Source organism: Argentina silus, assembly GCF_951799395.1.
Source record: "Argentina silus genome assembly, chromosome: 7".
Lineage (NCBI taxonomy): Eukaryota > Metazoa > Chordata > Actinopteri > Argentiniformes > Argentinidae > Argentina > Argentina silus.
Window position 1 is genome coordinate 4,418,598 of NC_139661.1, and position 13,797 is coordinate 4,432,394.

The 13,797-nt window shown below is 42.5% G+C and overlaps 1 protein-coding gene across 1 annotated transcript in view; it reads right to left on the bottom strand.

Annotated features, from left to right (window-relative positions):
• Window positions 1-3,981: 3,981 nt before the first annotated feature.
• zmat4a (zinc finger, matrin-type 4a) overlaps window positions 3,982-13,797 on the bottom strand; it is a gene marked incomplete at its 5' end in the record, with an annotated part of 70,576 nt that continues 60,760 nt past the window's right edge. Inside the window, one exon of the mRNA XM_083672888.1 lies at window positions 3,982-4,070. Coding sequence (XP_083529014.1) covers window positions 4,043-4,070 — 28 coding nt within the window. The 3' untranslated portion in view covers window positions 3,982-4,042. The remainder of the gene's footprint in view (window positions 4,071-13,797) is intronic.

Below are 13,797 nucleotides of genomic sequence, written 5' to 3' on the forward strand. Positions count from 1 at the left end.
AGCTTCTTTAGTTTTTTCCTTTTTTTATTTATTTTTTTACAAAGGTACAGAGCATGAATAAGTATGGTGTACAAACACATAAGATAATCATTCGAGTCAATGATTTCTGTGAATGAATGAAATCTTCAGGATACTTCAATGGATATAAAAGAATACAGTCCTGGAAGGAAGGTTTTTTCTTTGTAACCACACAGATGATGTGTGCATAACTTAAAAATAAAGGATAGAGGGGATGTGCAATTTCCCTCGAATCATAAAATCTCAGCCATTGGCATACAGTACCTAAGAAAACGCTGCTAAGCTCTTTAAATCACTCCCTAATTCCCCCAGCTTTGGAAATCACCCAATTACACATATTGGTTATGGATGGAAGAATCTGTATGGGCTTTGTAGCAGATTTAAAACCTACGTCCACAAAAATCCAGGAATTGAATTCAAAGGAATGTCTTTCTTTTGTAAATCTTGACTATCAGACAGTTTTTGTTCTCCCCTTCTCTTCTTGTTCCATTCCAGTGGGAGATCCTCGGATGTGGAGGCAGGAAAACTGAGCTCATTCTCACCTTGGCCCCAATCCTGAAAATAACCCTTTTCTTCTCCCAAAAAGGGGCTAGAACAGGAGCCAACCTCCACACATTCCCAGCTCTGATGTATGCTGTGTGTTCTATATCTAACCTCCAGGCGTTCCCTCCTCTCCTCCTCACTCACAAGCAAAACATTCTAGAGCATCTCTGGGAATCTCAGCTGCAGCTCAGAAGTAATACTTACCCATGTGGTACCAATGTAAATTCCGTTAATGTTGTGCCTTTTACTCAATTTCATTTCATTTCTGATGTTCAATTTAATCTTGAGACACATCTGTTCCATCCACACAGCTCTGATTACTAGCTATATCCATCCTTCTCGGATGATTTCATTCTTATAATCGAGTGAAATACATTGTCTAGAAGATGTCTGTCTCATGTGTTTAACCCTTAAAAGGGCTGTCGTAGTCGTATAGTGTAGTGCAATGTACTGTGAAGCAGTCTGTGTGCTTTTCTTTAGTAACATAGTTTTTTAAAGCCTCATAACAAGATTTATGCCTTGGGTTGAAGCTGTCACTAGTAATTGATGAATGTGTTTAAGTTATTTCGTGAGATTCTTCACGACTCCTCTGAGGTCAATAAAGATCCTTGAACGCACCCATGCGCTCCTCCACGCCCACTCACGCTGAAACTCATTTGGGACCTTTCACTTTTGCAGTACATCCTATTATTTAAATTTTAAAACAGTGAATTAATGACTTTCGCTTCCTGATGAGTCTGCCGTTGTCTGCATGGCTTCATTCAAATCATTTATCTCGAATGGGTCAGGACGCATAAAGCTGCTGTGCAACGATAGAAGATTTCATTAGAAAAGTTCATTATCAAAGAAATAGCTGATTGACTTCTGAAGCGATGGCAAGCGCTGTCAGAAATCCCCCCTGCCTTTCTCTGGAGGGGAGCACTGGTTTCTTGGCACCTGATATTCCACCAGAGGTGAGTGTCTATACTCTGACAGGTGATGAATAGAGATGTTAGTCACATCATTGTTGAGCTACTGGAACAGAAAATGTCAGGCTATGGTGGACTAGGGTTAGGGGTAGGGCTAGGGCAAGGGGTAGACCTAGGGTTAGGGGTAGGTCAAGGGTTAGGTTTAGGTTTAGGGCTAAGGTTAGGGGAAGGGCTAGAGTTTGGGTTAGGGTCAAAGCTAGGGTTAGGGCTAGAGCTTCTAAGAACATGTCCTCCATACATATCATATCCATGCAAAGGATACTATTTTGGAGAAACTTTGATATTTTCTCATAATGTTGATATGGGAGGGATGACCTAACTTAAAGGTGACAGTTTATCTGTCATGCTGAGTCAATTGAGTAGGATGTTGACACTGGGGATGTGAACACCAGCTCAGAGGAAACCATTAGTCACACAAAACCAACACAAGTGGACAGGTGGTATACTGTAGTTGCATGTGTCTTTTATTCTTTTTCAGACACAGAAGAGTACATGACCCAGAGCACAAGGGGACCAAGGGTGTACGGTATGCAAGGTGGACATCCTCTAGAGAGGGAGAGACACTAGATCCAATGCAAAGTTGGACAGAATGTACAGTATGACTCGGGCTGAGCAAAGCAATTCAGTGGATCGAAAAGAAGCATTAATCAGTCATTCATGCACATAGTTCTTCTTGTTTTGTAAGAATAAAAACACTTTATAGATTCGTTTTTTTTGCCTGTGGCATCTCTGAGTTGAGCCAGCTTCAGTTGGTATTCAGTTCATGATGTTTTCCAGTGTTTTGAATATCTCTCTCCATCTCTCTAACTCGCATGAAAATGCTTTGGTGGGGTGTGTGTTTTTTTTAGTTTTTTTTTTAGCAGTAAACAAGTGAAGTCTTCTCCAAAATAAAAAAAGAGAGAGAAGAAGGGATTCAATTGGTGTAACAATTCCAGACATTAGTCATTTCAAAACAAACAGATCAGTTACAAATTAGCACAAAAATACCGTTAACACATGTATCAAGTCTACAGTATTGATCAAATACGACTTTGCTGTCAACACTGGACTGTACAGACAGTATAATAAATAAATGTCTCTATACAGATACATCTGCTTTCCCAATAACAAATAATCTGATCCACAACAGTAAGAACTAATACAAATTCAGACTAGAACAACTTCTCAGTAGTTTTCTCACTAGCCACCCTGGTTAAGTCCAGGACATCATGGCAACAGCAAGCACTGTCATAAGATAGCTTTAAATGTTCTAATAACGTATTAGAATGAAAGAGTGCTACAGAACGTTGAGATAAGGTCGTAAAAAGTTGGATTGCTTTTGAAATACTCTCCATTTAGAATAAGACATCACAGCAATGTTTTCTTACACCATTACAGAATAACATGGTTTGATTCAAATCGACTGTAACTGGCATACCAATACATTCTAAAAGGCTCTATTGGAATGAACTCGGTGTGTATGAATGGAGCATTTTCGACAACTTAGTAATCAATGGGACCTCCCTGAGACGAAGACCACATTTGAACCCTTTAAACCACGTTTAAAAACAAATAAAAAATAATAATACATGTCTAGACTTTTAACACAGACAATATAATGTATATGCCAACTGGTCTCTTTCAAACACTGAAAGACATGTGGGTCAGTTACATAATCATGAAACACGGTAATTTCCTTTAGTACTGTGTATGGAGCAGCTTGTGCAATATACAGAATGCATTTTTCATCAACCCATCTCAACTCATGATTATTGCCAACAATCCCTTTAGTTAATAGGGATTTAGTTACTGTGAGATTGGATGAGTGGGAATAGATAGTATCACCATATATCATTCTCCAAAATATCTTAGGGAAAAGTGAAATAGGTTTATTCATAAATAAGATCAAAAGCAATATATTAACTATATCTGTTCATTCTTCCAATAAATATATGCTATTTCAAATAAATAAATGACACAAAAAAACAATCATAAGAATTATTCTACACAGGATTTAATGTCACTGACAGTCTTCCTTGTTCTAACCTCTTCTGGAAATGAAAGCAAAACATCGGGCATGAAGATGCCAGACGTTACTCCATGCGTTGAGGGGGACAGTCGCTTTCCACCAGATCCACCTTTATGCACTTGGACCAATGTCTTGATAAATACTGAGGATCTGACTGGGTGTGGAATGTTGATGATCACGTCTGAAGACTGGCCCAAATGAGAAGAACGGCAAAAAAGCTGTACTGTACAGTATATTATAAGGTGAGAGACATGGTGTGGAGCAGGAGCATTAGAAAAAAATCCCTCTTTCTTCCATGCCAGCAGACCAGGGCTGCTGAGAGAGACGGAGAGACAGAGCAGAGAGAGAGAGAGAGCGCGAGAGAGAGAGATTGAGAGAGAGAGAGAGAGTGGAAGGAAGAAGAGAGAGAGAGAGAAAGCTCAGCAGAGGCTGAAGAAGAAGAAGCGGGGCAAGCTGACCACAGCTTGTCTGACATCAATCCAATGGTTGGTTCATTCTTCAAGACTCACTGGACACATATCTGATTCTTCAGGCTGAGAGACAGAGAGAGAGAGAGAGAGAGAGAGAGAGAGACACACACACAAAGAAAGAGACAAAGAAATAGTATTATGAAACAGTACGAAAACAATGTATTTTTTCCTGTAAAGCATATTGCATTGCATGCAGTACTGTATATAATAAAAGTTTGATTTGATTTGATTTAAACTAATATCTCTAATATCATTTAAATCAAGTCATTCAGTCTTTTCAGAGAATTTGGGATGAATTTAGGGTCCTTATTTAGGGTCCATTGACTTCCATAGTTTTTTAGTCAGAAAAGCTTCAATCAGTTAGAGCTCAGTGACAGTGCCCAGATGACAAGAACCAAATGACAAAAAAAAGTGTGGATTGAAGGCTGTTCTTGTCCACAGAATCCTTTTACTGTAAGGAATCCAACATGCGATTTTGTAATTTGGGTGAACTATCCCCCAGTATCACCAATGTGGTGGCCGCAAAAAAAAACAAGCGGCAGTTAAACTACAAGGGCCCTAACAGTCTTATCGCTACACACAGGATACAAGACCTCCACTCTCTGCTTTTTCATCTCAGCCTCCTGTACTTCACGCACTGCTAGACTTTATGTCCTCGTTTCTCACGTGCTCAACAAAGCCCTTGGAGCTTGCTTATGACACATAGAGTGGCCAACAACTAATCCCAATTCTGCTGTGATTTAAGAGGTGAGCAAAACCCGGTTTATAGTGTGTCCGATACCTAGCCGCCATCGCCTGAGGGCCTTATCTAATGGTTTATTATCACAGAATCACTGTCGCAGGGAAGCCTCCTCTCATCTCTCCACATCTGCCCCCGTCTCGGAGAAATGATACTTAGTCGCTTAATACGCCGATGAACTGCAATGAAAACATAACCAATCCAAAGTGCTATATGAGAGTCTTACAGCTGTGGGAAGGGGATTCAACGTGGAAAGGTTTAATTCTACCAAGAGAAAATTACCAAGGGATAACACGGTATACCCAGGAGGGTATGCAGACAGGTGGCCAGTTTGTGGAAATTGTGTCGACACATAATCAACACATAATGCATTAAAAGAGGCAATATGGGATTCAAACAACAAACATAGCCACTTTTTTTTTGGTAAACAGCTGAGGGATGAGGCAGGAGGAATGGAACCACTCTCAATCACATAGACAGAGCTATGGATGCAAGGACTGGCCATCCATGAGATCGAAATGCTAGTTTGAACCATGTTTTGAAGCTATACAGTGTTTGATTAAAATGACATTGTTTACAAAAACCCCAAAAACAATAAAACCAATAAAACAAGCTTATATTTTGGGTTCTGGTGGGGTAAGACAGTTGAACTAGGCTCATGAGGCAAGTTATATTATTCAACACTCGTTGGATAAATATCATTCATTTAAAAGTCCAAAAATGGATGTACCAATCCCAGGTTGCCCCTTTATGGGGAATTGTGTGTTGACATCAGGTAAACATCGTTTGTTGTGCAAAATGAACATCCTGTTGTGTGTCTGTCCCAAGAGGAGATAGATACTGCAGCACGACAACACTAAAGCTGGGCACACTGTGTAACATTCTTTTAAAAGAATTCCACCATAAAGGCCAATACACTGTATGCCACACCTGCATAGGCTTTGCAAACACAAACACACACACACACACACACACAACACACGCATGCACGCACACACACACACACACACGCACACACACACACACACGCGTGCTTGTGTGTGTTTGTGTTTGCAAAGCCTCTGCGCCCCCACTATAATGAAAACAGAGATTCAAGGTGCTGGAGAAATAAAAAGGATGAGTGAGATTAATGCAATGTTCACTCAGTAAAGTTGAGAAATAAAATATAGAAACCTTGAGAGGCCTCTCTTTCCAGGCAGCAAAGAGTTCCATCAAATGGAGGAAAATGAACACATACCCAGCATGCCCTTGTAGAATCTATTCCATTCAAAGGCCAGGCGTATTTTGCATTTTGTTTTCATTAGAGAGCCACTCTACGTTGAGCCTTTCATATGTATGAATGCATCCTCATTCAAGTACTTTATGTCACCAGCCTGACTAATTATAGCACATTCAGAATCAGGTGAAAATCGCCTTTATTCATAGTTCAAGAGTTGGAAAAGTTTTACCAAACACCAATGGAAGTCAATGGACCCTAAGTAGGAAATATAATAGCTGAATCATGTCAAAGTCATTTAAATCAAGTCACTGAGTCTTTTTTAGAGAATTTGGGATGATTTGGGCATAACATGTCATTACATACTAATTTAGGATCCATTGACTTCCATTGACTTCCATTGACTTTTGGTTGAAAATGTTAACAGTTAGCGGTAATGACAGCGACCAGATAAACAAAACAAAACTTTAAATTGAAGTCTGTCCTTGCCCATTGATTTCTGTCAGCCTAAAGAACCAAATATGTGATTTTTTTTTACATGTTCGTGAACTATCCCATTAATTCGCCGTTTCAACCGATGCTCCTTTTGGTCAAAGTACTCGATGGTGATCTGATCTGGTTTACATACTGTAGGTTATGATCAGTTGGTGGTAGGAGTGCACAGTGTCTTGTTCCAGAGATCAAAGGAACGAAGTTCAATTGGTTTAATTAACCACATCATTACAACGATGGGACTACTGATAGCCTATGTGGCATTACAACCAGCAGGGCAGCAGTCTTAGTCTTGCACCTTAACTGTCCCTCCTAAAGACCTCTTCATCTCCACTACCCCCCTGTACAAGTTTCTCTACTGTAAATAAATTAATTTAAAAAAAAAGAAGGAATTCTTCCTTCTTCTAGCATTGTGATTGCCAATGGCCCCTGGTCCTAGCATAGGTTACGTTTTCTTATGATGACTGATAGATAGAGGATTGATTTACTTAGACAAATGTATTTGTTGTAAGTCGCTTTGGATAAATGTAATGCAATGTAATGTAATGTAAGCAGTGACAGAGGTAAATAGTCAAGAGTGCAAGAGAACACCTTTGATTGAGTCTCACTTTCAGATTCCTCCCTACAGGTCGAATTATGATCCAAGTACCATCATATACTGTACATTCATATACCTTCATTGAGATGAACAAATCACCATGAGGCATTTTAGAATGATTTCAGCATGATTTCCCACACTTCTGTTCAGTCATTTTGAGAAAGCTCAATCAAGCGAGAGCACTCAGTGACACGGTAGAAGGATGTAAAAGGTTCCTCATACATAAAATGGCAACAGTCATTATAGTGCCCTCTGAAAAGAGCAATTTCTGTCTATGTGTCTAAGCTCCCCTGCTGCTGCTACCTTCCTCTCCATCAAAATGTCAGCTCAAAAGGCGCATCCTCCCAAAAGTGACAACGGGACAGCCTTTTAAAAACAGCTTTGAGAGGCAACATCCTTCAACCCCCACCACCACTTTAGCCTTCAAGTCAGAGGAAAGTTACATTTTCACCGGCTACAGACTATCAAGGCTCCTGGTTCCCCCTCTTAAGGCAAAGGGCCTCATAAGTAATTCACCATGAAGTGGGGGTGTAAGTTACCCAGCTTTGCTGGGTGAAAACGGCAACGGAAACCACACCACCACCTGAGTTTGCTGAACCTTCCCACGTGGCCATAACGCAAGTTATGTATTCATATGGTGTGTGACAAATTGTGTCAGCATATTACTCTGGCGAAGCATTATTCATGAATTATTCATATTGACGCCTATATTCCACATGGACATTTTGAGTCCCTTTGAAGTTAATTCCCTCTTCGTGATAAACTGCCTCGTTTCTTTTTGCTATGTGGCAGCTTATGATAGTCCTGGGTTTTACTGTTACCGTATGGAAGAGGGAGTTGCCTGTCCAAGACAATTTCCGCATACAAAACTGCAGTCCACAGGATTTACACACTACAACTCATTATACTGAAATCAAAACAAGAAATATCCCTAGACCCTTCCAGGTGGCGGTGTATTCATAGAACCGGCATATTCCTGCATAGTAGAGCATACGCACCTTCTTAATGTGTTTCTGACACTTTTTTCCCTTTCTATTTATGGTAATGAATTTCCGTGAGACCTCTCAGGGGGGCGTCACTTGAAGCGGTGTGCCTGTGGAAGAAGTGAAAGCTGAAGGGACTGAATATCATGCCAGAAGCCCCAGAATTTCTGCAGCCCTTGAAGATGCCTGTGTTTCTCTCATGTGTCTGACGTACAGTATAGAGCACTTCCAACAGAGAGATTTCAGATGACTTAAAGCTATATAAAAAAAAAAGTAATAATAAAATGGATGGGGAGTTCTTGTGATGAAAACATGACGCACACAGAGAGAGAGAGAGGGTGTCAGAGAGGATCAGCAGGTGAGCAGATAAGAGACTCGTCTCATGAGAGATTGACAATTCTGTTTTATGCCGCCAAAGCAGAGCTTCAAACGTCTGTATCTCCCAACACGTTGGGATTTAATTAGGAAGTCCATGAATGTAGAAATGAGGCTTTATCACACAAGATAAGGCGGCCTTGTCTCTGTACCTCCAATGAGCGTTTTAATCGGTCCCTGGCGCCAAGGCCGGCCCAGCCCGGGCCCGGCGCTACGACCCCCCTGCAGAACCCCCCACTGTGCATTATTAGAACTCATAAAGCCATCACACAGGACAGGATATGATCACTGAAGGAAAGATGGACTCTGAAAATAAAACAGCCCTCCAGCTCCAGCTGTTTTTCCGCCTCAGCACACAACGCATTGTTACGCGGTCAATATTTTAGCATTCTAACACTACTGGAGCAAAACAAGCCCAAAGTCATATCCTCCAGCGCTGCAGCTCAGATCAGCTAGCTGTAGCAGCCTCAGACTCAGCTCCTTCAGAATCAATTGCCTTTGCCACCCCTGCGGGCGTTTCTGCAGAACCACTTAGCTGCAGCTCGATACCGTCGCCATATTCGTGCTTCTAAAGCATTCTCTCCACAACGCTCTATAGGGTCATTTACACCGCTATTGAGACGGGGTCTGTTGCCTGTTACCCTGTTCAAACACATTTGCCCCGGTTTCCCTTTTCATCAGCGGTGAGAAACCGCAGCTGTACTATACTTTCGGTCTTTTGCGTGGCTGCAATGCGGTCTTCCGTCAGAACCCTCGGCTTTGAACACAGAGGGGGGAAAATGTGTTGCCTGTGTGCGCCGCTGCATTGTAATGAGACGGAGTGTCAAGGCAGATTATGGAGCATTCTAGCTTTGAAGACACATGCGTGTTTATTTGTATTCATGTGCTACAGTACAGTATGCTCGTTTGGATTGGGTTTGGTGTGTGTGTGTGTGTGTGTGTGTACATGTGTGTGTGTGTGTGTGTGTGTGTGTGCGTGTACAAGTGTGTGTGCAGTATGTGTGTGTGTGTGTGTGTGTGCAGTACAGTATATGTGTGTGTGTGTGTATGTGTGTGCGTGTGCATGTGCGTGTGTGTGTGTGTGTGTGTGGCCCTCTAAGTGCTGGACATTTGTGGCATGCAGCATTGTGCCTCTCGGGGATGTGTTCCCTCCTGGCCAGTCCCCTGGGCCTCTGACTGACTGTCATACTTGAGAGAGCACTCAAGATGCCTACAGTATGGATAGAACCATCACCACCACTCAAAAGGAATACTGTATTTTAATATTGACCCCAACAATGCAAGGAGAATGTTGAAGGGAATGGGGTAACATTGCAGATTCCTGGAGAAATAAGGTCGACCATTCCTATAGAAACACATTCCTGCATTTCATACATGCATGTGAGGACAGTACTATTGTATAGATGGTCTTGACTGACATTAATAATTCCAATATAAGTCTTTGATATCTTGGGTGTTTGTGCTCTGCGCACCATTGTTGTCTAAGTGTGACATTTCCTGTCATATTATCAGCAACAGGAAGCTTTGGTTTTTGAAGCTTTTCAAGCTCTTTTGAGCTGTTCTTGGAATGTATTCCTGTTTACTTTTTAAGACAACAGGCAATGAAAAATTCCTTCGAGGGAACCGAGGATCAGAAGCGACAAAACAGTGATGACTGTGTTTGGAAGTGGGGCACAGCAGGCAGTATTGGTGGTAAATTGGTCTTCATGGGAAGGTAGAAAGAGGAGGAGAGGTAGAATTCAAAGAGATGTCAACACAGTGCAGCAGAATGCATGAGCCTGCCTTTGTGTTGTTATCGGCCCTGTCTTCAAGGGGGGTGGTGGTGGTGGTGGTGGTGTTGGGGGGGGGAGGAACAGCAGCAGGTGTACTGGAGGAGGCTGGATGAAAGCCTAGCCACTGTTTCTCTTTGTGACTGCAGGGACAGACACAGAAGCATCAGGGCTATGTGTGTGTGTGTGTGTGTGTGTGTGTGTGTGTGTGTGTGTGTGTGTGTGTATGTTGGGGGAAGGGGAGGGGGAGAGAGCATCCAAACACTGGCACTCCCATAATACACCATTCTGTTTCATGTCCCAGGCTTAGCACGCCACAAGCCACCAGGATAAACAGAATAAATCAAGGCACCTTTGTCTGACAGTTTTACAAGCTGGATTTGAGTTGTGAATACATTAGATTTTATGGACCCGGTGCATAGCAAAGGACATACCATGAGTCACAATACACAGGGCAAAGCCCCTGTCACACATATAGATTTTGTAATATCAAACTGTAGCACAGTCCAATATCAATATCTGCCCTCACACACAGACGATAAGGACTTGCAACGTCCCAAGGCTCAAAATAGCGCATTTAAGCATAACATTACAAGTACAGAGAAGACATCCAAGAAGAAAACAAAACATTTAAATGATATTTCAACTTCACTTTAAGGAAGAAACCTGTGAGAAACTGAGATTTGTTTCCACAGTCTGTAAAAAGACTCTTGTGAAAGCAGTACATCACAAGCGCGGCAGTCCGCCACAGCTATTGTGCTGTACCGGAACCGAATGCGTCAGAGATTAAAAATCATATTTATGACCTCTCATTAGGTGAACATTATCTCACATGATTGGATGACTGCGGCCACAAGTTGGAATTACTAGGGTGTCAAACCTGCGGGGGTTTCATCCTTCACATGAGAGATTTGTCAGCGCGGAGGGGCGATTCTTATGAAACAGCCATAACAAATCATAGCCACATACAACCTACCAGTGATCCCTCCCCAGACTCCTCATTCGTGGGTGCTGAATGAGTGAGGACGCGGATAATGCTTTTTCGGGACACCATTAGCATGTGTGTGTGTGTGTGTGTGTGTGTGTGTGTGTGTGTGCGCGCGTACAGGCGAGCAGCAGGGATGCTTGGCCGTTGATGGATTGTGGGGCGAGGGGGATCGGTGATGGCATGGTAATGAGCCTGTCTGCTTGACTTGACCTATCGATTGTGGAGAAGCGGGGTTGAGGGAACGAGGTTCTCACTTTTGCAGCGGCTCCCGCCCCCCCCCCACCCCCCCCCCCCCCCCCAACGCCCCCCACCCCGGACTGCTCTCCTCACTTTTAATCAGCAGAAGGCATGTTGTGACCAGGGCGCTTGTTCCCTTGGCTGCTCCTTCAATCTCTCTGAGGATGGAAGACAATAAACACACGTGCGTGCACACACACGCATGCGCACATGCATACACACACACACACAGACACACACACACACACACATATGATCTTAGCTTTCCTTCAAGCCATACTGGCTCTGACTGTGGTTCTGAAAACAGGCACATGACCCTGGCCTACATTATGACATTCACATGTTGGTCGAGTTGTGAAGGTGAGCCCATATTAACACACACTGGAACAACAGCCCGTTTACATGAAGTCATCACACAAAGCATGGGTGTAACACTGGACTGACACAATATCAATTGTGGATCGCTACAATGGTCAGTAAGTGGCTTCCATTATGCTATGGCACGGTAAGCTATATGGTAATTGGCTCTACTGATGACAGAGAGAGATAGATAGAGAGTCTGTAGAACATACGAAAGTATAAGATCAATCTTCTACCCTAAATTCTAAAACATATACTCTGAATTTGATAACCTATGAATCTGATACCTCCAAATCAAAAACTGTCCTAATTATTGGGTGAAAAAAGTGTGTGTACCACATTAGCTGCAAAATATGTAACCTCCTGCCACACCATGAAAAACGTGTTATTGTTGTAATAACACAGTTGTTATTGTTATCAAAAAAAACTAAAAAAAACTTACTTAGATTTTTTCATTTCTGAACACACAGACACTTAACTGACTACACATAAAATACTGACACTGACTTGGCGGTGAGGGGCTTGGGTGTGGGAGCTGAACGATGCAGCGACCCAGACCCTCCGCTGTCCGAGACAACACACACTCCTATTCATATGTTTCCTTTTTCTTTTCATTGTTATGTCTTGTAATGTAAATGTTGTGTATGCTTTGGCAAAAAACTTTGAATTTCAATTTGAGAGACAGCGAGAGAGGGAGCGAGAGAGAGAGAGAGATAAAGAAAGAGAGAGAGAAAGAGAGAGATAAAGAAAGAGAGAGAGAAAGAGATAAAGAGAGAGAGAGAGAGAGATAAAGAAAGAGAGAGAGAGAGAAAGAAAGAGAGAGAGAAAGAGAGAAAGAAAGAGAGAGAGAGAGGGAGAGAGAGAGAGAGATAAAGAAAGAGAGAGAGAGAGAAAGAGAAAGAGAGAGAGAGAGAGAGAGCAGCAGCAGCAGCATATGCAGCATATTTCCTCCCTCCCTCTGCATTCTCTGAGCTAAAGGTCAGACGTGTTCCCTCCACGTTTCCCCTTACTTAACACTGACCAGCCACATGTCCAGAACACTCTGCTGGGCTCAGCACAAAACCCTCTGGCTGGGGACCTCGCACTGGCTCTGGGCTATTTCTGTCACTGTAGACAAGTTCCCTAGAAGACTCCAGGGCAGTCACTCACAATGACAGACTTCAGCTTTCCTCACAGGTCTGAACACGGGGGCTTAAAATGTGGAGCAGCGAGGACACCACTGAAAATACTTGGAGAGAGAGAGAGAGAGAGAGAGAAAGGGAAAACATGCCAGCCAGCCAAATTGAGTTAGTAAATCAAAGGACGACCTCAATTTGTGGCAGACATTCAGCTTTGGATGCCAGCAGCAGCAGCACGGAGTGGGTTTAAGTATTTAAAGCATCGGGGCCTGTTGTACCGTTGTAGCTGGCTTGTTAGTGGGGGTATTGATCACACTTCTCATTAATTCCCACGTCGCAAATTTGCTCTTGGGCTCGATTCAAGTTAGTTACATTTCAGTTGGGTCCCGGGTGTGGTTATGGTTTTTGGGATTTGAGCCCATTTGGTCAGGTCAATTTGACCCTGGTACAGTTTCCGGTGCTTTCTTTCATGCCTTGAGTAAGCAATGAAGAAAAAAAACAATGTTGCTAATGTGGTCCTCTGTGGCTCAGTCGGTAGAGCATGGCACTAACAACGCTTAGGTTGTGGGTTTGATTCCCGCTGGGACCATATATACTGAAATGTATGCACTCACTGCAATGTAAGTCACTTTGGATAAAAGTGTCAGCTAAACGGCATATATTATTATTCAGATGGCATTCTCATGCCTAATGATTACAGTGGGCTCTAGAAAGCAACCTGAAGGTGTATGTATTATTATCACATACTGCAGGTCTACCCGCCTACATTACCTGTGTTCAGAAAATCTTCGTACTACACACTACCTACAGTATATCAAAGGTTGTTAACACTTTACAGTGTGTTGCCCCTACAGTATATCTGTGTAGTAATGCTGTAGTTCCTCTGTATGGTTGTTAGTTAGTCATTTGGTAATT